Raw genomic sequence first — 26,983 nt, forward strand, 5'->3', positions numbered from 1 at the left:
GCTTGTTCTCGATTATGCTTGTGGACATATTTTTTAGAAATGGTTTCTGGCAAAAGTGTATTATAATAATTGGAGAGAAATATGATTTTTAAAACCACAGTGGCCCACATGTTGCTCACTGTTTGATCGGCCCATACTGCTGTGGGCATCTAAGTGTCAGCAGTCTTGCACAAAAGCGCAAGTTCAGAAATTATTACAGTAGCCTGCTTGCTCTTCAGAGTGCCACTTAAGTTGTTTCCAATATAATAGCATGACTGAAGTGCATGTGCACTGCTTTTTTCCCCTTCCCCCTTTATTGGGTAAACATAACACAAAACCTACAATAATTTTTAATAGAATGACAAGCATCACAGCAATTATATTCCTTTCTACTATCATATAAGCTCTAATTTCTACTTAAGTACATGACTGCCTCAATTAACAATCTTTCCAAATATTGATGTAATTAGAAGGTGTAGAATGAGCAAAGTTTTCCTGATTTGTAAATAAAATAAAATCAGACCATGTGGTTAAAAAAAATTGGGATTGGCCACACCCAAAGATGAATAGTATGCATCAGTTTTTCCAATATAGTTATGTGCCACGTGCTGATACAAGTATTAAGGGTCAGTTTCATTTTTCCAGTGTTGTGTATAATAGTCAGCTGTAATACCCCTTACTGGGTTGGGCAGGCAGAAGCACATTCAATGAGATGTGTGAGAATTGTGCTGATTTCTTTGCCATTCTTTCAAAAATCTGTTAATCATCTTTCTGAAAGCACTCAAAGTGAGTTGCAAAAGTCTCAAACATGTAACAAAACAACACCGATCATCAACACCGAGAAGGCAACAGTACTGATTTAAACTATTTAAAAGGTACCTGTCTTTAATCACTTTGTGTCTACATTCTGATAGTGAGGTAGGTTGGTAAGCCTTCCTGGAAATCTCACTTCAAAATTGCAGCACCACCATGAAGAATGCCCTGCCCAGGTTTCAAAGATTTCATGGAACAAGAGGAAAGTGTTAACCCCTGTGTGCTGTGTGCTCTCTACAAAAAGCTGCTTTTTGTAAAGAGTGTGTATGTGTGGGGGGGGGGGAGATATTCATTTGGTTTAATGGTAATCTGTTAACAATGGGCTTAATGTAACATAAAAGTGGAAATATAAAAATGAAACAGAAATAAAATGAAACAGACATGATCATGTTTTAGAAAGCAAAAAAACCCCAAGAGCACTAGCTGGTAATTTGTACTTACTTCTCCTGGGCTGAGGTCAAACTGTATTGTTTGTAACACAATATTTTTGGAGAATTTAATTGACCTTTGTTTCTAAAGTTTTACCTGAAATTTGAGCTGACACAAATGTCACAAATGGAAATTTAATTAAAGCTTTTGCCATCATCCCTGTTTCTTTCTTCTTCTTCTTTAACACATTTTAATAACAGTTTTGGCAAGCAGTTTAGAAACATAACTAGCATAAAATGGCAAACTAATGCAAAATAAGTTACCCACCACAATAAGCAAAACTGATAATAGTAATTTTAAAAGAAAGAAAGCACAAAGTGATTACCTCCTGATTAACCTCTACTAAGTGGCTAAGAAACTCCTTTTATCAAAGTGGTGACTTTTATATTTAGCAGAGCAGAGCAACTGACCTTATCTAACCCCAGCATAATGTCTCTCTAATAGTGTTTGCTGGTGTCCTTTCTCTGTCTCTTTATCAGATTGTGAGACTTGTTGGGACTGGGAACCATTTTCTCATACTTGTTGCTAGGTAAACTGCTTTGAGAATTTTTATTGCTGAAAAGTGCTATATGAGCATTTATAAATAACAATAATGGCTGACATCCAAACTAATGCAGCATGTGCTGTGTTGCGCACACAGCACGAAAGAGGCAATTTTTCTCAATCTCCATTTCCCTCTGCCACTCACTGAGAAAGCATGCCCTTTATTTTGCTTGGAATAAATATGAACTGAAGCCCAAACACTGTAAAAGTCTCACATTCCCATCTGTGACTGTAATTTTTGCAGTTCCTATGACTGTTTGCGTGATGATCCTTTTGACCACGACTGGCCTTCGCTTCCTCAGCTGCCAGGAATTCACTACTCCATGAACGAGCAGTGCCGCTTTGATTTTGGTTTGGGCTACATGATGTGCACAGCTGTAAGTACTTAACAAACTTCTGCTGCTCCTTGTCTAGGGCTTTCACAGCTGTCCCTGAAATGACTTTAAAAGGCTGTTCAAATTGAGCCTGAGAAGAAAGGCAATGTGTCCAGCAAACATGAAGCAAACCATAATAGTGTTTCTGAGGTATTGCAGGAACGCATGTAAACATCCTGCTTTTTGAAATCAGAATTCCACAAATTATGATGCTCTAATTGTATTGGGAGGATCTGAGAATTGAATGGATATGGTAAGAGAGCGTTTCTCATTGCACCACTGTAATACCTGGACAGAGTTCAAAGCCCTGCTTGTACAATGGCTTCTGTTATCTTTTATGAAATGCTATGCTACTATGGGATTCCCTGATGTGAATGCAGGCATAGATACAAACTCCAGGTGCAGTTCTTTGTCTTTTCTATGCTGCATTCAACATTACCATGATCTGCTTCCAGCTCAGTACTCTTCCCCCCCACCCTGACCTAATACTCTCTGTAGACCACTGAAATGTGCTCCCTTTGCCTCCCCACATGATAGGAATAAACCAAAAGGATGTACTCACTGGGATGGGATAGCTGGGATGTACTCACCATGAGACACATGATAAATGGAATATATTTGTCACACACACAAAATGTGAAAGTGATCTGTTCAGGTTTCTGTAGATTTTCTACAACCAGATACAATTTATGTGGCCCACTTCTCAGCACAGCTTCTGTCTCTCTATCCATTCAGTCGTGTCCGACTCTCGGTCACTCTATGGATCAATGCACTCCATGCCATCCTATCTCATACAGCTTCCTTTAATTCTGCCAGGGTCATTCCAGGGTCATTTTTTTATAATATCCAGCCACCGAGTACAAGGCTGTCCCCTTCTCCTTCTCCTGCTGATCATTCCCAGCATAATTGTCTTTTCGAGTGAATTAGCTCGCATGACATGACCAAAATGTGTGAGTCTTTGTTTAGTAATCTTCGCTTCTAGCGATATTATTGGTTTAACTCAATCTACAACTTCCTTATTTGTAATTCTCACTGTCCATGGAATACGCAACTGCCACCTCCAGCACCACATCTTGAAAGCCTCCATCCTTCTCCTATCTTCAAAGTCCAAGTTTCACAGCCATATGTGGCTATTGGAAATATTATTGCATTAACTAATCTGTATTTGATTAGGAGACCAAATTCGTCCTACATTCAGCATTAATTGTCCTGCTTGAAATCTATGTTCCCTCAAAAATGTAAGCAACAGTCATACTTATGGGATGGATGGTTCACAGGAGTACAACAGTTAGTAGGTCAGAAGCCCCTGTAAGTGTGGAGCTCTGTGATCACTTGGAGGTGCTAAATCATCACCATTGACATCAACCCTTATAACTGATGCTCTTTGACCCATTCTCTTTGTGCTCTTCCCAAACAGTACTGTACTTTAGCTTTTATTTTTATTTGTTTGTTTGTTTTATATACTGCCTGATATAAAATCTCAAGGCGGTGTACAAAATTAAAAACATAATACAAATATAAACATTTAAAATTCATAAAAAGATAAAAAGCATAGTAGATAAAAACACGTTAAAATTTTAAAAATTAGATTTCAGTTAAAAGCCTGGGAAAGTAGGTACGTCTTCAGGGTCATCCTAAAAACAAACAGAGAAGGAGATGCTCTTATTTCAGCAGGGAGTGTGTTCCAAAGCCCAGGGGCAGCCACAGAGAAGGCCCATTCCCGGTGGTTATGGTGGCAACCATAACCGGACCTCTCCAAATTATCTTAATAGGTGACAGGGATCACGACAGAGAAGGCTCTCTCTTAAGTACTCTGCGCCTAAGCCATTAAGGGCTTTATAGGTAATAACCAGTACTTTGTATTTAGTTCGGAAACATATCAGCAGTCAGTGGAGTTTTTTTAGACTCGGTGTTATGTGGTCCTTTTGGGTAAACCCAGAGACCAGTCTGGCTGCCGCATTCTGAACCAGTTGTATATGTCCATCTTGTTGTCATCACTCACTTCACTATTGTTTCTATTTTATTGTATAACTAAGGCCACTTTTAGTAGGGATGTGTGCGAACCATGGTACATGCACTGGCGCCGAACCAGCTCAGATGAGGTCCAAACCAGTTCAGATGAGGTCCAAACCGAGGTTTGTGCACTGGTTCGGCACCACAGGGAGGGCGAGCTTGCCAAGCAAATGGTGCCCTTCCCACGGTGCTGAACCCTCCCCCACTTTTAACATTTTGTAATGTGCATGGGGCAAAACGGATCATGTTCTTGTGTTTTTGTGTGACAAATATGTTCCAATTATCATGTGCAAATCCACAAAAAGAAACTTTGAGCCAAGTTCAGCCCAACCCAGCTCCTTAGTGATCTCAGCTTTTAGGACACCTGGCAGGGATTTCCTCCCTCACCACCATATATGCCTCCTACAATGGGGTCTGTTCAGGGGCAAGGCCACAGTTGTGCCCATGTGTTCAAAGAGCATGCACCCTGAGGGTTGGGGCCACTGAGTAGTAGGACCAGAATACTTGCACCTTCATCTCCTGTTGTAAAATACAGAAGAAACTTCCAGCTGGTGCAATTTATTTTCATATGCAAGGAGAATTGGAATAAAAACCACATCTGTGGTGATGTGTACTATGAACACAATGTTCCTGGCTCTGACTGGAGACATGCTGCTTATGCTTGTACACAGTGAAACTGAGGATTGCATTTTTAAAGTCACTCCCGCTGATCTACAGCCAAGGCCTTGCTTAGTAGTATGATGCTCTGTATCCTAAGAGCCATCAGATTGGACCATCCTTAGAGTTCCGGTACAATACTAGGGATGTGCATGGAACCGCATGGTTCGCCTCGAACGGAACCGGGCCAGTTCGGTCCAGCCCCCCATCGAACCCCCCTCCCCGGTCTGGTCCGGTCCCAGATCGGTCCACGATTTAAAAAAATATTTTTTTAAGTAAATGAGAAGTACCTTTAGCCTCTTCGGGGGGCTTGCTGAAGCCGCTGGGGGTGGGGGCGCCATTTTGGCAGCCGCACATGCACCAGTGCCCTCTGCAAGGCCACGGCCACGTACGCTCGCTCATACGGAGGCCCGAAAGGGCCAAAAAGACTTTACATAATGGCCGCAGTGGTGATGAAGAAGGCCAGCGGGGGGAGAGGGAACCCGCATGGACACATAAACACACACTGCGGCTTCAGCAAGCCCCCTGAAGGGGCTAAAGGTACTTCTCATTTACTTTAAATTTTTTTTAAAAACCGCGGACCTGCCGGACCGGACCCGGCAGCCCGGTTCCGGTCCGACAGAACCAGGGAGATGGTTCAGTTTGACCACAGACCGCCAGACCGGTCTGCACATCCCTATACAATACTGAGTAAAACGTATTGCAGAGCTCTTTTTCATCAAATTCAGAACTTGCAGCCTTGGTGCTTGCTCAAAATATAGCCAAGGTCAGGGGAGAGGGCTGGATGTGAAGGAGCTGGCTAAAGTTGAATGCAGACAATAGTGAGTTAATTATGACTGACAGGTGTGAAGGATTGACTCCTTCCTTTTATGTTTGTGGATTGTTTTCTTTAAGTTGTTCTGTGTTCCCTTTAAGCTCTGCAAGGGTTAAAAGGTTGCAACCTCTGATTGACAGCCAAGTCTGAGGTAGCAAGTTGTTTGCTGTAGAGTTTTGGAGGGAATGTAACTAAGTTTTGTGATTGGTTATCTCCAGGTTGAGACAGAAGGTTCCGGCCGCCTGAGTGAAGAATGTCCCTGTTTATCTATATATCTGGAATGGGATAAAAGGGAGAGCTATTGCGGGGTGTATTTCTTGACTACTGGATCCCTTACTATTGATGGTTTGATTGAGTGCGTCAAGTCAGTGTCAACTCTTAGTGACCACATAGATAGATTCTCTCCAGGATGATCTATCTTCAACTTGGCCTTTACGGTCTCTCAGTGGTGCATTCATTGCTGTCGTAATCGAATCCATCCACCTTGCTGCTGGTTGTCCTCTTCTTCTCTTTCCTTCAACTTTCATCAGCATTATAGACTTCTCAACGGAGCTGGGTCTTCGCATAATGTGTCCCAAGTATGATAGTTTGAGCCTGGTCATTTGTGCCTCGAGTGAAAATTCCAGATTGATTTTTTCTATGATGCATTTGTTTGTTTTCCTGGCTGTCCATGGTAGCCTCAAAAGTCTTCTTGGACTGAACTGAACCAGGGTGAGTGGGTTCGTGGGGGTGCTGGACCAAACCGGCCTGGTCAGGTTCGAATCCAGTCCGGACTCGAATTGAACCGGGCCAGCCAGTTCCGTGCACATCCCTACTTCTGCAAGCTTTGGTTGCAGTGCTATCCTTGACTCTCTCTCACCAACTTTTTCTGGGGAAAGGCAATGACCTCTCCTATGTGACCAAGATTTAGTGATCCTCATTTATACTTGCATAACTTCAAGGCTGGTCTATTGTGATATGCTCTAATTGCTAACAGACCCTTTGCTAATGCTAATAAGTAACTTATGAACATACACCCTTTTTGTTCTAGTTCCGTACTTTCGATCCCTGCAAACAGCTATGGTGTAGCCATCCTGATAACCCTTATTTCTGCAAAACAAAGAAGGGACCTCCATTGGATGGAACCATGTGTGCTCCAGGAAAGGTGAGATATTGTATAGTATCATGTGGGGCGGAGGCATAGGCACAAGAAGAGGAAAGGGAAGTGTCAGAACATAATTTTCTCCTTTGATCCTAGACATGTGTTTAGAATAAGAAATAATTAAGGACACCAGAGAATGTTGGTATTGGGACATAAGATTCATACACTGAAACAAAATATATTTAGGATATTTAATAATGTGTTTGAAACTGAAGATAAGTAGAAAATGTGGAATTAGGAGATTAATATGGTGTAAATGTATACAGAGATATTTTATTTAATTGGATTTATTATTCTGCTATATAAGATATATAAATTAAAGATCTATAAATAAAAATACAAGGAAAAATTAATACATTAAAACGGTGGAATGTTCCAACATTAACCTACCAAAATACATTATTTGTTTGTTAGAAAACATTGGCCAACATCCTGACTAACTCAATGTGTGTACAGCAAAGGAGGCTCACGGGGCTGCAAGCTCAGGAGGCTGCAAGATATTCCCCTCAGGGGATGAAGCCACTCTGGGAAGAGCAGAAGAAGGTTTCAAGTTCCCTCCCTGGCTTCTCCAAGATAGGGCTGAGAGAGATTCCTGCCTGCAACCTTGGAGAAGCTGCTGCCAGTCTGTGAAGACAATACTGAGCTAGATAGACCAATGGTCTGACTCAGTATATGGCAGTTTCCTATGTTCCTACGTATAGCTGCTGCATTCCAGACACAAGCAGTGTGGGTGCTTATGAGATGGTGGGGTGATTTTTGCTGATCTCCCTTTCCTCTGAAGAACTCTGTGCCACTAAAACATATGTCTCTGACACAATCCTCAGGGGCATTTTTTGGCACAGAACACTTCTGAGGGAAGGGGAGATTGTTAAAAATTCCACTGACCCAAAAAATTATTTTTAAAAAATCAGAAAATAGCTTGGTTTTTCTAAGCCCAATTCCAAAATTCAGACCCTATTTCATTCATTTTTGCATAAGCAAGAGCACAACAGAGGTTCATTCATCTCCCCACAAGCCCCTGTATCTCTGTCTTGCTGCCACCTTTCCACTGATATGCCCTGGCTACAGCAGTGGGGGAAGGGGGGTTTAAAGGTAAACTCCTATTAATTAATGAGTGTATAGCCTTTGTTGTAAAATAAATCCTTAAAATAGCAATTTTATTGAACAAATTAACAAGGACAAGGCAGTGTTTCTGAATTCTAAACCAAGGTTTTATTTGTGCCTTAAAATATAACAATTAGCTGTTATGCAATTGGTCTAGTAAAAAGCCCAACAGTTTACTAAAGTTTATAACTGTTTCCTAACAAGAAGTAATAAGCATAAGTAATGAACCTAATAAAAACAAGAAGTGCTGAAAATCTCCTCTCTTGGGAAATGTTCTTATTGTCACTGTATAGCACAAGATATGCATGTTAAAATAACCAAATTATACTCCTTAAAAAAATTCAAAATATGTTCAAGAAAGAATTATGAATAGAACAAATATCGCAGAATAAAATATACAAAACTAATTTGAATTGCCAGTGTGAAAATATGGCACATCTGACCTTGCAGGTTTCTTGTCTGTATTGTTCTCTAGAAGCTTGAGTGTATACATATTTTATGAAGTTATTAGACTGCTGCTGAGCAGATGGAGGGGAAGGTGGTGGAAGGAACTTCATCATGCCCATTCACATCATCTGAAAAAAGAAAGTTGAGTTTGTGTGATACTCTTGTCTTTTGACTGCTCGATAATTAAAACAATACCTGCTGTCTCCTTCCAAATAAACCATAGATTGGAAGCATAGTGATGGGCAGTTCCCCCTACCCCTGCCCGCTACTTCCCCAAATGTCAGGAAGAGGTTTAGCTTTTTCCCACCCCCCATGCTTGTTGGGCTAGAGTAGTGACAGCAAGCTGAGGTAAACCACACAGGGAGGGGAAATGGGAGGGAGGTCTCTTCTCTGATGCTTGGCATTCTGTTGCACAACACATACTGCAATGTCAGTAGCTCTTGGGAAACTACATTTCCCAGAAGCCAGTTTGTCCTGATGAAGCATCAGAAAGGAAGAGAAACCTCCCCTTCAGTTTTCCCCTCTTCCTCTGGCTTGCTGCTGCACTTCGGAATTCCATCACCGCATAAGCCGCATGAGAGGAATGGGTGGAATTTGGGAGAGCACTATATGGGAAGGATGAAAAAGGAAATTCATCTCCAGCTTAGATTACAGTTGTTTAAAATTGTCCCTCCTCCTGATTATTCTGCCTTAGTCTGGATGTTGGGCACTGCTGCACGAACGCAATGCTGATCTGGATGTTGGCCACTAATATATTTGCTACCACACAGGTCTTCTGATACAATAAAGCAGCCTGTGCATGGAATCAGATATCTGTGTGTATGACTTTCAGGACTGGGTTTCCCATGACAAAAAGAATATTCCACAGGTAGTTTCCTCTGCTGCATTTATTTATTTTATTTTTATTTATTTATTTATTTATTTATTATATTTGTACACCGCCCCAAACTTTCGTCTCTGGGTGGTTAACAATAGTATAAAACAAGTTAAAATATATACAAAAACTTAAAACAATTTAACAATTTAAAATCAACCACAAATTAAAACCTTAAAAGTTTAAAGAACAGAAAAAGTTTGAGTGAAGAGGTGGGTTTTCAAATGCTTTCTAAAAATTGTCAGAGATGGGGAGGATCGTATCTCAGTAGGGAGCGCATTCCACAGTCTCGGGGCAGCAACCGAGAATGCCTGTCCCTGTGTGGCCACCAGCCAAGCTGGCGGCAACTGGGGACGGACCCCTCCGGATGACCTCAATGGGTGGTGGGGATCGTAATGAAGAAGACGTTCTCTTAGATACCCAGGGCCTAAGCCATTTAGGGCTTTATAAGTTATAACAAGCACTTTGTATTTTGCCCGGAAACCTATTGGCAGCCAGTGTAATTCTATCAACAAAGGAGTGATGTCATCTCTCCGAGATGACCCAGAGACCAACCTGGACGCCGCGTTCTGTACCACCTGAAGCTTCTGGACAACGTACAAAGGCAGCCCCACATAGACTGCATTGCAGAAGTCAGGTCTGGAGGTTACCAACCAATGTAACACTGTTTTGAGGTCGTTCATCTCAAGAAACGGATGCAGCTGGCATATCAGCCAAAGCTGATAAAAAGCACCCCTGGCCACCACCTCAACCTGAGAAACCAGGGAGAGGTTTGGATCCAGAAGTACTCCCAGACTGCGAACCTGTTCCTTTTGGTGAAGTGTGACCCCATCTATAATGGGCAGATCAAAATCGTCTCTAGAGTTCTGACCCCGCACAATAAGTACCTCTGTCTTATCTGGATTCAGCTTCAGTTTATTCTCCCTCATACAGCCCATTATTGCTTCCAGGCAAGCATTTAGGGAAGTTATGCCATCTCCTGAAGAAGTTGACATGGAGAAGTAGATTAGAGTATCATCAGCATACCGGTAACACCCAGCTCCAAATCCCCTGAGGATCTCTCCCAGCGGTTTCATGTAGATGTTAAAAAGCATTGGAGAAAGTATGGAGCCTTGAGGAACACCATATTTAAGCTCAGATTTTGAAGAGCAACAGTCTCCAATCGACACCATCTGGAATCTGTCCGAGAGGTAGGAGTGGAACCACCGTAAAACAGTGCTCCCCACCCCCAACATCCTCAGACGTTCCAGAAGGATACTATGGTTGATAGTATCGAAAGCCGCCGAAAGATCCAAAAGGACCAACAGAGTCACACTTCCTCTTCCTCAATTCCCAATTGGAAATCATCCATCAGGCCAACCAAGGCAGTCACCAACCCATAGCCCACCCAAAAACCAGTTTGAAATGGGTCTAGATAATCAGTTTTCTCCAAGACCACCTGGAGCTGAGAGGCCACCACCCTCACAATTACCTTGCCCAGCCATGGGAGGTTGGAAACAGGCCTATAATTGCTCAACTCTGAGGGATCTAATGCAGACTTCTTAAGAAGAGGTATAATAATTGCCTCCTTAAGACAAGGAGGCATCCTGCCCTCCCTCAGAGAAGCATTTATGATTTCTACCAGGCCACCTACAACAGCCTCCCTGCTAGAGAGAACAAGCCATGTTGGACAAGGGTCAAGTTAACAAGTGATAGGCCTCACTGCTCCAAGCAGCTTGTCCACATCCTCAGGAGTCACAAACTGAAACCGATCCAGTTGAACCACATATGTCGGACACCTCCAATTCAGACATCAAATTAATTGTGGAGTCTCCGTCTAAGTCGGCCCGAATCCGAGAGATTTTAGCTGCAACAAAACTTTTAAAAAATTTAGCACCTAGGGCTGCATTTATTGCCAAACAGATTATTTGTATTGTCAGCTTTAATGGCCTCAGTAGTAGCCCTGATGATCTACTGCGGAAACCTAACTCAACGTGTTTCAACAATTATCTTCTCAGGGGCAAAAATAATCTTGGTCTAGTTTGTGCTGACAGCAACTGCTCAATAACTCAGTTTGAAGGATGTTCTGTCAGAGGTCTCTGTCAGTTAACTTCTTAACAGTTGCCATGAGAACAAAATAGATGAAGATTATTTTGCTCCTAAGAAGATAGTTTTCAACATGCATTGGGCATAGCACATATTACAATAATTTTTTATTCCTGCGTACCAGTCTGAGCTACTGCCCCTCTCCTTTGCTTTTTTAAAACTGCTTTTGAAATGCAGACTAAAGACATATGTATAAACGTTTAGAGCACATTTTCATTGTTTTTGTTCATCAGTACAATGTACAGTACATTTTTTTAAAAAAAGCACAAGTGCTTATAAGTAATGAATCTGTTTCCCATCCCTCCCGACACAAAAAAAGGGGGGGGGAGATAAAGAGAGGAAGAACAAGAAAAAGGAGGGATTGCTTTGATCTTACACTGAAAATAGGTTCAGAAATTCAGATCTTTTTCTTTTTTCGATGCTGCCCCACCCCCATTTTTCTGCTAGAATTTTTAAAAAGCCCAGCTGCCCTTCTTTGCACAGCTTTTTATATATTTCAGGAATCTTGTAATGCTTCATCTAGCTAAGCATACTCTGTTTCCTTACCTTTCCTTAGCATGTTAGGCCTTAAAAACTGACACATTTTCATTTGCACCTTGTATATTTTAGACTTTAAATCAGTATACTTTAATACTACTTAATTGAAAGCCCTTTTACTTCTACTTTTTGTATACATGAATAAACCACGTTTCTACTGCTAGTTTCTCTTTTTAAAATGTTTAAAAATAGATTGATAGTTTCAGATATAATCAAAACATAATGTAGCAATAACAATATATCATTGATATTATGCCTAATATGTCACTTTGGCAAACAGTTTTTGGGCTTCCTAAAGGCAATGGTGAGTTCCTTGTATGAACTGGATTGCTTGCGCTCATGCTCTCTCTCGCGCTCTCTCAACACACTAACCCAACACAGAATCGGAACGTATTATTGTCTCGTACTATAAAATACCGGTATATCTATAGATCTCTGCGGTGATCCATGTTCCCTCACAACTGGGTCTTCTGCACTTGTGCAGTAGCCCCATGGAGAAAATCTCTCACTACAATAGGTGCTCTCCAGCATTCTGAGGTGTGAGGGAGCACCCAGTAAAATAGGCGGGAGAGTGCCTCTCTCTTCAGTTCCTTCTTGTCCTCCGCTCTCACTGCCACACTCCATTTTTTCCTTGCTGTTCCTGTAAAGAAATATTGTTCTAGTTTTACTTACGGCTTGACTTGGACTGTTTTCTGACTATTCTCTTGGATCTCCTACTGGTTAGTTGTTGTTTTTTCGCCATTCTTTCTGACTCGGATCAGCCCTCGACCTCTCGCTCAGACTGGCCCTCAGACTAAATGGCTAGTACCCTCCCGTTTGATATTTGATAGAAGGTGATTTTGTCTTGTACTATAAAACACCAGAATATCTGTAATTCCCTATCATTCTGTACTTTCCCTAAAGACTTCTAAATAGAAGCAGGATTAGAAAGAAGATATTTGACTTTAACAGAGTGCAAGAGACTTGTATGTCCATTATAAATGTGTAATAGTTTTAATGGTTTCTTCAGTATTTCCATTGCTCAAGAAGTTATGTAACACAGCTGGTAAAATATTCTGAGCTGAAACTAGCAAGGCTTTCCATAGGTTCATTGAAGATCCTAGCGAAATTGTACACTTATTCCACTTAGCATTGTTCACAGAAACTCTTTAATCAACTTATTTGCAAAGGCCTAGGTTTCACTGATGTGATAGACTGAACAGTAAGACTTCAGACTGAAGGTGGGGGCTGACATGATCGAATGCTCCTTCATAAAAAATAATTCCCTACACACATAATTTCTATGTCAAGGAGAAGAGTGGATTATATTTGTATATGGGACATCTAGTTTTTTAGGTGGAAGCATTTGTGGGGGGGGCATGGAGGAGCTTTTAGTCACTGAGCCTCACCTTTCATCAAAAGTGGTAGAGCCCAGACCACCTCCATGAAAAGTAGGCTAGAGAGACTATTCGTACTAGAGAATTGTCTTTGATGGTTGAAAAACATTTGTAATATTCAAACATTTTAAAAATAGGGAAGTTGTATTCAGTGGGCTATACTAATCTTTCTTTTCAGAGTAATATTAGTTTTAAGAATTCCATTCTTATCTTTTTGGCTGTTTTTATTTTGCACAGTCCATACATTAAGGTTGTGCTCATGATGTGTGAGCCAGGTGGGGAGGGCGTACGGGGGAGAGGCAAGATTGATCTTAGCTTCCCCCACAGATGATCTTTGCTCTTCAGTGGGCCATGAAGCTCCCAGAAGTGCGGTGTTCTGGAAACCAGGAGAACGCAGCCTGGCCTCCAGATATCCCTCAATGCACCACACAAGGAACATGGTGCACTGAGGGATTTCCCCACAAGCTGGCTGCTCCAGGCATCCAGCTCTGTACCTGCTTGGGCTAATATCTGGGGGGGGGGATAATAGCTGGGGGGAAACATTGGGCTACCTGGTAGGGCAGCTCCGGGATAAGCCCCGATCCTGGAGCTCAACAGGGGTAGCCCTACCTGTGCAAGCCTGGGTAGGGCTGTTCGTGTGAACAGCCTCTGTCTCCTAATGATGACCATCTCTACAAATGAGTTAGCTGAATTGACTTGGTGTCTTTCATTACTTAACCCTCACCCAAATATTAGGTCACAATGACCCAGAGAAATGGGGGGAAATGAACAAACCTTTGGTTCTGATCTTGTACAACTCCTGTTCCATGTATTATTCAACCTTAATGAAGTCAGTTGCCCTGTGGTGTTTCATGCCCCAATCCTCTTGGAATTTGTTGCAAACTCCAGTGTGTACTCTGATGATGTTGGGGTCATTTTTGCCCAAATTGCATAAAATGTGAAACTGAAAGCAACATGCACCTGTTCATTTCATTTTGTTCTGCTGTTTTATTTCTGTACTGCCAAGGGGAAATGCTTAAGGGAAGGATCTCCCCCCCCCCCTTTTCATTACAGCTGGTATCATGTTCATGGAAACCCACCTAAGTTGTTGTTTTCTGTGTCTTATTTAGGGTGTATTTGATCCCTGCACTCAGGGGCGTAGCAAGGATGTAGTGGGCCCAGAGACAAGATTTTAAAATGCCCCCCCCTCACTGAAGCTCAGCTCATGAAGTAAAGAAATCTTAAATGAGGCTGAATAGTGGTAGCAAAAAGCATAGTAAAATGTATATAGATAGATACACACACACACACACACACACACACACACACACACACATATCTCTAACACCTATGTGCCACAATAAAACATCATCCTAAATTATTTTATAAAAGGTTTTGTAAATTGTGGACGATGCAAGTCATTTAATGGTACTAGAGAAAGACATGCTGTTCTAGTAGCTCCAGGTCTCAACACTCACATCGATTTCAGAGGATGCATACAATTGAAGGAAGCCCGGGCGGGTGCACAGCTGGGGGAGTCAGTCATGTGACTTGCCTCGGGGGGGGCCCAAGGCAGTGGGCCCCCAGACAACTGTCTCCCCTTGCCCTATTATAGTTACGCCCCTGCCTGCGCTGTATTGGTAACATATGCTTTTTGTTCAGGCAAGGGTTAAAAAAAATACATTGCAAACTTACAAAGAAGTATGTTTACAGAGAATCATGTCAGAAGGTACATGTTTAAAAGTTCTATTGCTGAAGTCAAGCAGGACTGGCCCTGAACCAGTCTAGATGGGACAGTATCTGAAAGCCATATTTAAGCTGTTCTGGTTAGCATAAAGGTATAATAAACACACATGGTACAGGGTTGCAAGAACTAACAATAGCTCTATCTCTTTTGTGTGTAATCTGTATGAACATTTATAACAAGTGTCCTCTCAGCTACGGAATCAGCTGTGGTGAGCAGTGATGGGAATCGGAATGCATGTATTCAGCTAACTAAAAAAAACTTAAAAGTTGGTTTCATTTCCCTGAGAAGTTCAAGAAGGAAGTAAATAGCTCTCCACTCCTCACTCTGTCAGAATATTTTGTTTGGAATAATGTCAGGGAAACAGAGAACAGAATTATAATCAATTAAAAATGTTGGTCAGAAAGATCCATTTTAGAGACATGCAATTATCATGATTTCATACTGCTATTCCCAGTGCCCATTATTAAAGTGTAAGCCAATCTAAACATGGTTGGTATGTCAGGAAAACATCCTGGCTTTGCAACAGCTGAGGAGATGAAGTGCCAGAAGTGGTCATTACATTGGTTTTGTTTAGCTAGCTTTAACTTACAGAAGTATTCTCTTAACTCATCCTGACCACAAATACTGGTATGCAGCAGAATGAACCCAGCATAATCTGGCCTTCCCTTCGGTAAGGGAATGATCAGGCATCAAATTCCCTGAATATTGCATCTCAGCATTTTCTATTGAGAATTGTCTGACCTAACCTGGAAAAATTGGGTGGAAAGGACAGAAGAAGATGCAGGTACTTGAGGGTAACTTTCTTTCCCTCTTGAGGTTTATGAAAGCAGTTCATACAAGGAGACCACAAGCTACTGACCACATCTTTACAGCAGTGAAGGATGTTAATGCTTACATCCAGCGATGTGACTTTTCCTAAAAAGACATGAGAACACACTTGATTACCATTTTCTCTTGCACCTGTGGGAAGAGTTTGACCTTTCTTACTTTGATATGAATGGGCAGCAGTGTGCTACAGACATTGGGCCATTTCACACATTGCACAGAGTCAAACCTGGTCTCATCCACTTGTGTACACTCAGCAAGGAGGTATGGCTGCTCACAATCCTGGTTATCTATCCTGTTTAAATGCTGGTTAACCAGAACCGTTTGACCAGGATTGCCCTAACTTTGTGTGTTCACACAATCCGCCCTCCTGGACTCACTCATCACTAACCCAGGATCCTTGTGACTGTGACTGTGTGAATGCAGCCTATGTTTTGTAGTAGGGTAAAGATTCCCAAATACAAGCATTATTATGATGATGCTTATTATCCCAAGTGGTGGGAAGTTTCAGCAGGACAGTGCTGCCTGGATTCTGGCTCCCTTTGGAAGAGATCACTGGAGGCTTATGGTGTCTTTGTAATATTTGGCTTATTTACAAATATGCATCCAGTGGAGACAAGCACTATGCACATTCCTACAAGTCAGCAACAGACCACCTTAGATTGTCAAAGAGCAGCCCTGCACCTCAATGTGCTTCATCTCTTTGCTGTCTCTCAGTCTGTCGGATACTTCAGGCACAAACTGTGGTCTCTTTTCTTTCTTTACACTCATGCACCAGCCCCTATGTTGGGGGATAGGATGGGTCACTGTAGAAGCTCTGATGGCTTCCCTCATTCAGCACACTCCACAGCCACCTCTGTCTGTCTCCCAGCCATTCAAACATTGACAGAAGCATCCTGGGCTGCCATCAGTAATCTGCGTAACAAAAGGGAAGTCGGCAGCTTTCATAACTGCAATCTTGTAATAAGGCATGAGACTGCCTTAGCCCGAGTCTGGCCTTTGGTCTATCTAGCTCATATTTCTGTCCTGACTGGCAGTGGCTCTGAAGGGTTCATGCAGGGGGCTTAGACATGGCAGGGATTGAGCCTGAGATCTTCTACATGCAAAGCATGTACTCTACCACTGAACTATCAGACACCTAATGGCGCAGCGGAGAAATGGCTTGCCTAGCAAGCAAGAGGTTGCCAGTTTGAATCCCGCTGGTATGTTTCCCAGACTATGGGAAAGACCTATATTGGGCAGAAGCGATATAGGAAGGTGCTGAAAGGCATCATCTCATACTGCGTGGAAGATGGCAATGGTAAACCCCTTCTGTATTCTACCTAAGACAACCACAGGGCTCTGTGGGCGCCAGGAGTCGACACCGACTCGACGGCACACTTTACTTACCACTGAACTATGGCCACTCCCCCTAATATATGCTCCTCATGTCAGATGTGAATGGCACCAACAAAATTCTTGGAAGGAAGATCCTAGATCTTTTCTGACTGTGTTTGCATGTATTTTGTATTATAAGTGGCCCTTAGTTTCTCCAGGCTAAGGTGTTCAAATCACACTATTCTAGTGTTTACCTCATTGAAGCTAAGAAGCTTCTCGAGTTTGTCTTTTTGTCCATCTATCTATAAAGTCAGATGGGGCCTAAACAGGAGGCAGGGTAAGTCTCTACGGCCATTAGTAATGTGCAAGTATTTACATGTTACAGATAACAGAGAAGACCCCGCCCCCCACTACCCTGGCAGAAAAAAATAGCAGGAGGATTGAAATGACCTCCATCTCCCATACAACCTTCCAAAACTGCCCTAGACACTTTCTTTTTGTCAAACATCTGTGGTAGGAGAGGGCAGTGTGTAGGCATTAGTTCCTTGACCCATAGAGGTACAGATTTGTTAAGAGGTAAATGAGCAGTGCTTGCTTCCTGCTCAGCCAACATTATGAACCACCAAGCAGGATCTTCTGGGAAGCAGAGAGAGAGTGTGTGTGTGTGCTCATACATTATACTGCCCTCTCCAGGGTCCTCCTGCCTCTTGGTTACGCTACCCAGTTCCCCACCTGAAGTCACTTCAGTGGTTAAGGGAAACTGATCCCCTTCTTTGTCTCTGAAGTAACTGCAGGCTACGTGTGGGGAAAATTAGGCTCAGAGGCAGCATAGTCTTTTGATGCATTGCTTCTACTTTCTCCCCCATAGTTGCTTTTGAGGTAAAGGGAGGCTCAGCCTTCCATTGATCCCCAAAGCGACTGTTTTGAGGACAGGTTTGGTTCAGAGAGAACATCCTCTGAGCCCAATGCCACCCTCCAGCAATGTATTGATTGCAAGAGAAAAAAATAGGAGAAAAGGAATAGAGAGTCCCTCCCTACACACACACTCTTCTCCCTTGTATTTCCTTGTATGTTCCTATTTGTCCTTTGTAGGCTTTTCCCATAAGAGTCAGGGCAATTAAATAAAAATAACTGTAAATTAAATTAACCAAGGGAAAAATGTTCTCCAAAACCGGCCAGCACAAGCCAGATGATTTCCCACTAAGAAAACTGACCTCAGCTTCTCCCAGATGGATACAATATGTGAGTTAGTCACTACAGAGACAGAGCACCTCGGCCTTTCCAAGAGAATTTTCACTGGCTTCCACAGTCTTTTCCATTGCTACAGTCTTCACAAGCAATAACTTTATTTGTTTATTTATAAAATTTGTACACCACACCAAACTTCCATCTCTGGGTAGTTTACAACATAAAACAGATTAAAAATAAAAACCTTAAAACGTTTTAAAACCACAGCCCTGTTAAAAAGCTTGGGTGAAAAAATAAGTCTTTAGAAACTTTTAAAAAGTTGTCAGAGATGGGGAGCACATTCCAGAGTCTCGGGGCAGCAACAAAAAAGGCCCATCCCTGTGTAACCACCAGACAAGCTGGTGGCAACTGCAGATGAACCTCCCCAGATGATCTCAATGGGTGGTGGGGCTCATAGCCAAGAAGATATTCTCTTAATTACCCAGGGCCTAAGCTGTTTAGGGCTTTATAAGTTATAACCAGCACCTTGTATTTTGCCAACTTATTGGTAGCCATAGCTGTTTTAGTATAGGAATAATATGGTTTGGTCCAGAAGCACCCCCAGACTGTGTACCTGTTCCTTCTGGGGAAGTGTAAGTGTGACCCCATCCAGAACTGGTAGATCAAAATCATCTTTCAAGTTCCAATCCCACACAATAAGTACCTCCGTCTTATCTGGATTCAGTCTCATTTTGTTTTCCCTCATCCAGGCCATCACTGCCTGCTGGTAGGCATTTGGGGAGGTTATGCTTTCTCCTGATGATGTTGACATGGAGAAATAGATTTGGGTGTCATCAGCATACTGATAGATAATACCCTGCACCAAATCTGATGATCTCTCCCAGTGGTTTCATGTAGATGTTAAAGAGCATTGGGGACAATATGGAGCCCTGGGGGAAACCATATAAAAGTTCAGATTTTGAAGGGCAACCGTCTCCAAGGGACACGATCTGGAATCTGCCCTAGAGGTGTGCACAAAACTGGAAAATCTGGTTTGGCTTGAATTGAACCAGACTTGGGCCGAACTGGGTCCAGTTCGGTTTTGTGCACATTCAAACCAGGTTTGGTTCGAACCAAACAAGGTTCAAGTGGGATCAAAGCTCTACTAGTAAAGCGGGATCTAATAAGGTAAATCATGAGCATACTGTTTTGAATAATATGTCTTTCAGCAACCAGATGTGACAAAATTATCTCCACTGAATTGTAAGTGTAGCATATGCTATATCCATAATGGATGTTGGCTTTCCTATTATATAACTCTCAAAAGTCAGTATCCTGTTTTAAGATACTCTGTTAATGCCATTCAAATAGTGAATTATCTTCCGATGAGGTCATGATTCTTCTTGTTCAGGCAAAAGCCAAGAAACTACAAAGAGATTTTTTTCCAGGGGAATGGATGCATGTTATGAACTCTACTTACTCCATAAAATTGGGATCCTCAGGTAATCAAATCTGCTTCTGTCTGCATGCATAGTCCCACCCTGGATTATCTCTGCTTGCTCTTCTCTGTGAGCTAATGCACTTCACCATTTCCAGTAGATAATCAGTTTGCCTTAATCACGTAAACTGGGGGTCATATAGCTTACCTTTTGAATCATAATTAGATTCTTCTAGAATTGTATACTTTCAATTTGTCCCTCATTACTAATCAAGCTATGAACAGCAATTGGCAATCTCAGTTGGCAATCACAAATTGCAAATTGTCAAGGGAGCAAATTGTATGTATGAACCATTCACACATGTTTCTAAACCCACCAGATTAGGGATGTGCACGAACTACAGTTCAAACTGTAGTTCAGGTACTTTGGGGTAGGGGGACCGGGAACTAAGAAAAGAGAAAGCAGGTCCTTACCTGCTCTCCACCGCCCCTGCTGCTCTCCACCTTCCTGCTGGGGTTGCAAGCATCTCTAGGAGCCCCATGTGGTGTTTGAACTGCTATTCGTGCACATCCCTACACCAGATTCTGGGAATTACAAATAAGCGGAGGAATCTGCTTAATTCATGCATTTAAATCAACATGGCTGGACTGAACTCTGTTAGTTATATATGTGAGAATTCTGCACAGTAAATTCAGTTCTCAAAGCATACATAAGCAAGCATCGCCCTGAAATGAACTTGTAAGGAGTACTGCTCTTCTCCCTAACATTTCTCATTCTCATTCTTCACAATAATCACTGAGGTCATGCACATGATCTCGCTGGGGAGGGCGGGCGGGTTGCAGGGAAAGCAGGAGCTCACCTGCCTTCTCCGACATGAGCAGCTGTTTTCCTCCCCTCCACCACACCGCGTGCCCAAATGAGCAGCGGTGTAGTGGAGGGAGGTGCTGGGAGTGGGAGGACTCTCACACACACCCTCAATCCAGAGTGCCCCAAGGTGGTAGTTCCTTCCCCTTGGCTCACTGCTGGAAATGGCAGTAGGCCAGGGGGAAGCTGTTTAACCTGCCGGCAGTCACCCAGATGTTTGCTAAGTACTGGGTTAAAAACTCTGGCTTAGTATGGGGGCAATGCCAGGATCAAGCTCTATCCCTGCGTTTCACACATGCAGCCTAGCCCAGGCTGGCTGGCCCTAGCCTAGGTTAAGCTGCACATGTAAATACCCTTACTATCATTTAATTATATTTTTACCTACAGTATCTTATTGGCATATTGGAGAGCCACATTGTGAAAACCCAACATATCCTTTAATTTTATCAGTTGTTGCTCAGACAGTGAAATCATCAGAGCTCTACATATTGTGGCCTTTTTCTTCCATTGCTGGTGATCATCTGGCATATTTTTCACAATTTTCCTGCTAAAGTGACATTCTAAAGAGAGATTTTGCATTGTAACTCCCTTTCCTTTGTTTTTACTGGCAGTGGGTGTCTAGCCATATGCTTTGCATAATTCCTGCCAAATGCTTGGATTCAAAGGCTGGTTACGCTGTATAAAATTTGTCACAGGGTTGACTCTTAAGAAAAGCAAGTGAACATTTCACTTGCTAAAGCCATCTGTGTGTATGTGTATATACACCAGGCCCAATCATTAATACACATATAATGCAAATTGCAGACTAGTATAAAGCAATGAAGTTACAGTAAAAATATTTCCCAGCCCTACATTTTAGCAGTACATCTTCATTTTAAATGTCTATAAAGTAGGCCTGCAGACAGTGAAAAATGTCAGATCAAATCCAAACCAATGTGACCCATCAGAGAAACTGTTGGAAGGGCTGATATGGCTCCCCAAAATATTGCAACGGGACCAGATCGGGCTGAACATTTCCCCAACATTTTGTCAGGCCCTTCCATTGCTCTCTCCCTGTCCCCCTCCCTTATCTGGAACCTGGGTTGGTGAAACAAACAGGAGACACAATGTCCTCTTTGCTCCCCGCACCCTCCAGAGCACTGGAGACAGCTGACTGGCCACTTGCCTCTTGCAGCGATTTCTGTTTTTAAAGGTACCACTTTTCCCCTTGAGGTCCTTAGGACCTCAACCAGTACTGGGGATTATGGGTGTGCCATTCTTTTAAGCAATGCAGCAATGGCAGGAGGGCATTTTGTTAGAGTTCCAACTGTCGGAGCTCCCTAATCCTAACCCTAACCCTCTTGTAATTGCAGAACTCATTATGATAATGCCCAACCTTGCACACAACCATCCCTTCCAGCCATTTATGAGGCCACTGCATACTGCAGTTCCCGTGAGGGGGGAGTGTGTGAAGAGCATATTCTATTGAGCCGCCATTATTTGACACATTTTGGGGATATATAAGTTCAGGTTATATCCTCCATGTGAAGTAAGATCTGTGTAAAAATAAGAAAATCACACTCATGCTGTCTGACCTTTTGTTTATGTGACTGCTTTCAATATTACAATCTGTAATTTAAATGAGGAGACATTCCCTATAATTCTTTAGAGCTCTGTACAATTGCCATAACGCTTCCTCTGAAATAAAAACATCCAGCATTACTTTTTCTGATTAAGCTCTGTGTTATCTCCTAACTTAGAAATGTCAGAATGACTGTCATTTTAAAACATTCACACACCACACCCTTTGGAAAGCCACAGCATGTGTTTGCATTCCAGTGTGCATTTTGCATTTTCCAGCTTACTGAAAACACAATGAAAGCTTGCAGGAGTCAAAGGCATTGATCAACTTGTTATTGCCAGATGTTTGGGCCACCATACATAAAGTTAGGCACCATTTGCCTTCCCTCCCATGGTTAATTGTGTTGATGACTATGCTGCAGATCATCCCCTAATTCATTGAGAGGTGGAGCCTTCTTTGTTCTCTTCTTTCCATATTCTTTCCTACTTGTACTCCCAGCTTCAATCATCTTCTGCTCATAAGTTAGAAAGATGTCTGGAGAAGATAGAGAAAAGCAGTGATTGGGTGCTTCTGGGGATTTTCTTCTTCTTGTCCAGTCTTTTCCTTACCCCCTCCTGCCACCAATTGGAGGAGGTTTGTCTTGTGTCATTGGGACTAACATATGTCTTTAAGAAACTGCCCAAGGGCCAAGGTCAGGCAACATGTTTAAGTGATGCAACATGGGCTTACCTACCATATATTTCTTTGTAGTTTTATGGTTAAGTGTTTGATTGACTTTGACTCTTTCCACTCTATGTAGTATGGTCTTGGGTGTGCTGAAGTGGACTGACAATCTAAAATATATCTTTTTCTCACAAATATGAAGTAAAATAAATTTAAGATTTTAAACAATGTTCAGTCTAGAGAGTCAGATTTTCCCCCAGGAGTAGTTCTGATGAAGTTCTAACAGTATAGCGCCTGCATGCTGTGGGAAAGCCATATGCCATCCATCCATCTTTTCCATTGCACTTGCCTCTCCCACATCCAGGCCTGTTGAATGTCCATTTGTTGCTCATAATGTTGGAATAGGAGTCCTGTCCACCGAGTGCAACACATAGGTCTGATCCACATGATCGTGACCCTGGATTTTTCAGCGTTTAACCATCAAATAGATCAAGCCTGTGTGCACCGGATACCAAACACATATTGCAACATTGTGTCCAAGGGGTGCCAATTTGCTGGATCCAGTGGTAGACAAATGCATCTGGTATACAACATAGGTGGGCACGATCCTACTCTCCTTCACCACTGAGTACACTCTTCGCTACCTGCCAGGTGCTGCACCACAGGTTTTCATCTAAAGTTCTCTTCAGTTATTCATTTTCAAATCACTGAAATCACAATTACAGGGCTGCCTCTTGAGTTTTTCAGTACATTCCACTTCATAGGAGCCAGTGAAAACATTTTTTTTTTTAATAAATATTTGTCAGAATGAAAAATTTTCTATACACTGGTTTCCCTCCCTCTCTTATTTTGAAGAAGGGTGTTTTTAGATTAAAAGGTTTTCATTGTAAAAAAATTCAAAGCTATATTTTTACATAATTCACAGAGGTGTCAAAATAATTATTGCCTCTAATATTGTTTGAATGGCTAAAGCGCTTTAAAAATAAGAAATATTAATAGTTTCATACTGCTGATTATAGGCTCATACCAGCTAAAGGACTTTCCCCCTTGCTAATTCCTTGCTTTCAGCACTGCAACTATATTTTTTTTCCAGAAGTCAAATATATCAACTGAGCAATACTGAATAAGTAGCCTAGAGTTCAGCTCTTAAAACATTGGTACTTCCACTTGAATGAAATAGGAATCTAAATTAATGTTGGTAGGAATATAGCTTTCACCACAAGAAGTAACATAATACCAGTACTGAAGAATTGTTATTGAAAACTGTTGTGTATCTGATCATACAAAGAGTCCAAGGAAACCAAATTACATACTTAAGGTCAGAGCAGCCATAACATTTCCCGATCTCTTAAGAGATTAGAAGCACCCCTCAGATTCACCTGCTCCTCCCCTCCCTTTCTCCTCCTCTTCCTCTCTTAGGCCGAACACTAACTAAATTTAATACTAAACTAGAATTTGAAGCCAGCTCCTAACTAGGGGTTCACACTATAGCTAGAATTCAGCACAGTGGCCCAATTCAGACATAATGTGGATCTGTCAAATGGACCCACGGTTCCACAGCCCCTTCCTCCGCTCTCCTGTTTAGACAACAGAGAGAGCTGCCTCTCTGCAGTTAGCAAGACTGCAGAAAAGTGGAGATGCTGGCTGTGTGGGCTTCCTCCTCATTAATGGAACTGTTCCAGAGTGCTGGCTGATCACTCCAATCGGACTTTTGGGCTAGCATGGGGAATCAGCATGACCATATAGAACAGTCCACCACAATATCAATTTAAGCAAAGTTTTGGTATGGAAAATGATGAGGAAGTGGAAGTGCAATACAATCAGATTTCTTCAAGGATAAAAGGGGTAAAGAAAGAGAAAAAGGTGATTAGGCGATGAAATAAAATTTTAACTAGCAGTAATAACAAGAATCTCACATAGAGGCATTTTAGCTTAAAGTTCAAATTGTAAATGAATCAGCTTAAAACTTACTGGAGAAAGGTCTAAAATGCAGGCTTAAAGGAGGAAAGAGAAGGCGACAAGGGGTTTTAAAGGGATAGAAAATTAGTATTACCGGTCCTGATCTGTTGGTCCGTTCACTGCACTTGCAGGGAAATACCCAGGCAGACCCCCACGCAGGCGTAGAGCAGAAAGGCAGGAAAAAGAAGAGACAAGTTTCATGGGCTGAAGAACCAGCATGGTATATGTCTGTGAAAGTGTGGGATCAGGGTCCTTTCTCCTTGGGTGTGGGATAGGTTCTGAGAATTCTCTAGGTGTACTGAGTACTCTAAACATGTGTTTGGATCTGGGGTACAAATAGGCAAATTGATTCCCTGGGGCTGAAACTCATTTGGAACAAAGGAATTCATGTTTGCATGAATTCATCAACTTGGGTGTAAATCCACTGAACAAAAGAATGAAATGGCTTGGGTAAAGTGTACGTGAAGGGTTTGAATGGGTGAACCTAAAGCTTATCTTTCAACCGTGATGTCTGCAGGTGGAGAGATATGATTCTTTTGAATTTTAATGACTTCACCTCCTGAGCCTTGCCAAATCATTAGTGTGTTGACGGTGGGGTGGGGTGTGTGCCGTGCTTATTTGGGTTCCTGAGGAGAAGATTAGCAAAGCTACTTTTCTTTGCAAGAAGGGAGTTTACTGTTTCCCTTGTGGAGATCTCTTTGACCCAGGGTCTACTTTGCTAGCTTGCCTTCTCTTTTGAAAGAGAGGCTCTGGGGATAACTCCCTACAGTTGCTTGTTACTTTGACTTGGGTAGCATCACCCCATGTTTGCTTGTGCTAAGCAACCAATTTGCATAGTTTGCCAAATATGGGCATGTGCAGAGTTCACAATCCCGTGAGCTCAGGTATCCAGGATGGAGGCTGTGAGCTCACAGCTGCAAATCACATAGAGGGCGCTGACCGCAGCCTCAAAATAAGGTGTTCTGGCTACATTCTTGACAGTAGAGGTGTCCAGAAAACTAGATTTCCTGGTTAGGTTCAAGTCCAAACCGGACTCTAACTAAACTGGTTGTGTTCAGTTTTGTGGCACCAACCACCACCACCCCTTGACCCAGCTCAAATCTGAGCCAGTTCAGGGGTTCTAAACTTAAAAAAAAAAAAATTTTAACATACCTCCACAGGTCTGGCATCCTCAGGGGGGTGCTGTTGTGGCTGCGGCGGGGTCTCCTTAGTCTCCCTCTCCCCCTTCCAGTCTGCCCCCAGTCCTGCAAGGGCTGTTTTGGCCCATTTTGGGGCCATTCTGGCCCTTTTCCCGGTGGCGATGGCCATTTTGGTGGCCACCACATACTGTATGCTTCCTGACCATTTGCATGGCCTCCCACTGCCAGACCCGTGGTGGCGAGTTAATTTTTTAAAAAAGAAATTTAAGTTTTGAACCCCCAAGCCAGCTGGGGAGGGGGCAGGTTCGGCTCGAGGTCGAGCCAAATCAGGCCCAGTCTGGCTGAAGGGCAAGCCCTTCAGCCAGATTTGTTCGATGGCGAACCAGTTTGACCTCAAGCTGTTTTGCACATCCCTACTTCGCACAGCCCTACTTGACAGAAGGACAGCCTGCACAGCCAGTCAGGGCAGAGTGAGGGCGGAGCTTCCTCCCTGAACTCCGTCGGGTCCAAACTGCGGTGCCAGCATTTGGATGTAATGCTGGCAATGCAAAACTGGAGTTAAGGGCAGCGAAACTCCACTCTGACTGAAGGTTCAGAGTGGAGTTTGGCAAGAAAAACTACATGTCCCTTTTCACCCTTTACTCCAGTTTGCTGAATTCAGACATGTGGCTCCTGAAACCAGAGGTGAAGGGACCTCTGGTTTCCTATTTCGTCTGAATTCAGCCAGTGTAGATGTAATGCTAACCATAGTTAACACTGAAAAGGGAAGGGAGGTGAGAATTCAGGAGGGAGAAGGGAGCGGGAGCATTTTACCTGGAAGACTGCTTGTGATCTCTTTCTGATAAGATATCAGAAAATGTTGCCTCTGCTTCAAGAAGTCTGGTCCAATACTCTCTGTGCTGGGGTGGGGGGAGTGGTTTGCTATGATAACCCCTGCCTTTTCCTAGTCCCTTTCCTTCTTGTAGAAATTCCCAATGTCATAAATATTGACATGGATGCAGGTAACATACCTGCGATCTATGTAGGTCATTGTGCAGAACCTATGACGCTATGAGAATCCTGAAGACATGAGTGCCCTTGGGACAAGAAGCATTTCACACACATACACCCCACCTTAATGTATGTTAAGGGCATACA

General features: G+C 42.6%; 1 protein-coding gene across 10 annotated transcripts in view; it reads left to right on the forward strand.

Moving 5' to 3' along the window:
* Positions 1-26,983, forward strand: part of ADAMTS2 (ADAM metallopeptidase with thrombospondin type 1 motif 2) — a 392,140-nt gene that overhangs the window by 322,460 nt on the left and 42,697 nt on the right. For all 10 annotated transcript variants that reach the window (XM_053298177.1, XM_053298178.1, XM_053298179.1 and 7 more), the window contains 2 exons: positions 2,009-2,141; positions 6,653-6,766. In XM_053298177.1, the coding sequence (XP_053154152.1) occupies positions 2,009-2,141; positions 6,653-6,766 (247 nt within the window). The remainder of the gene's footprint in view (positions 1-2,008; positions 2,142-6,652; positions 6,767-26,983) is intronic.

Source organism: Hemicordylus capensis, chromosome 2, assembly GCF_027244095.1.
Source record: "Hemicordylus capensis ecotype Gifberg chromosome 2, rHemCap1.1.pri, whole genome shotgun sequence".
Lineage (NCBI taxonomy): Eukaryota > Metazoa > Chordata > Lepidosauria > Squamata > Cordylidae > Hemicordylus > Hemicordylus capensis.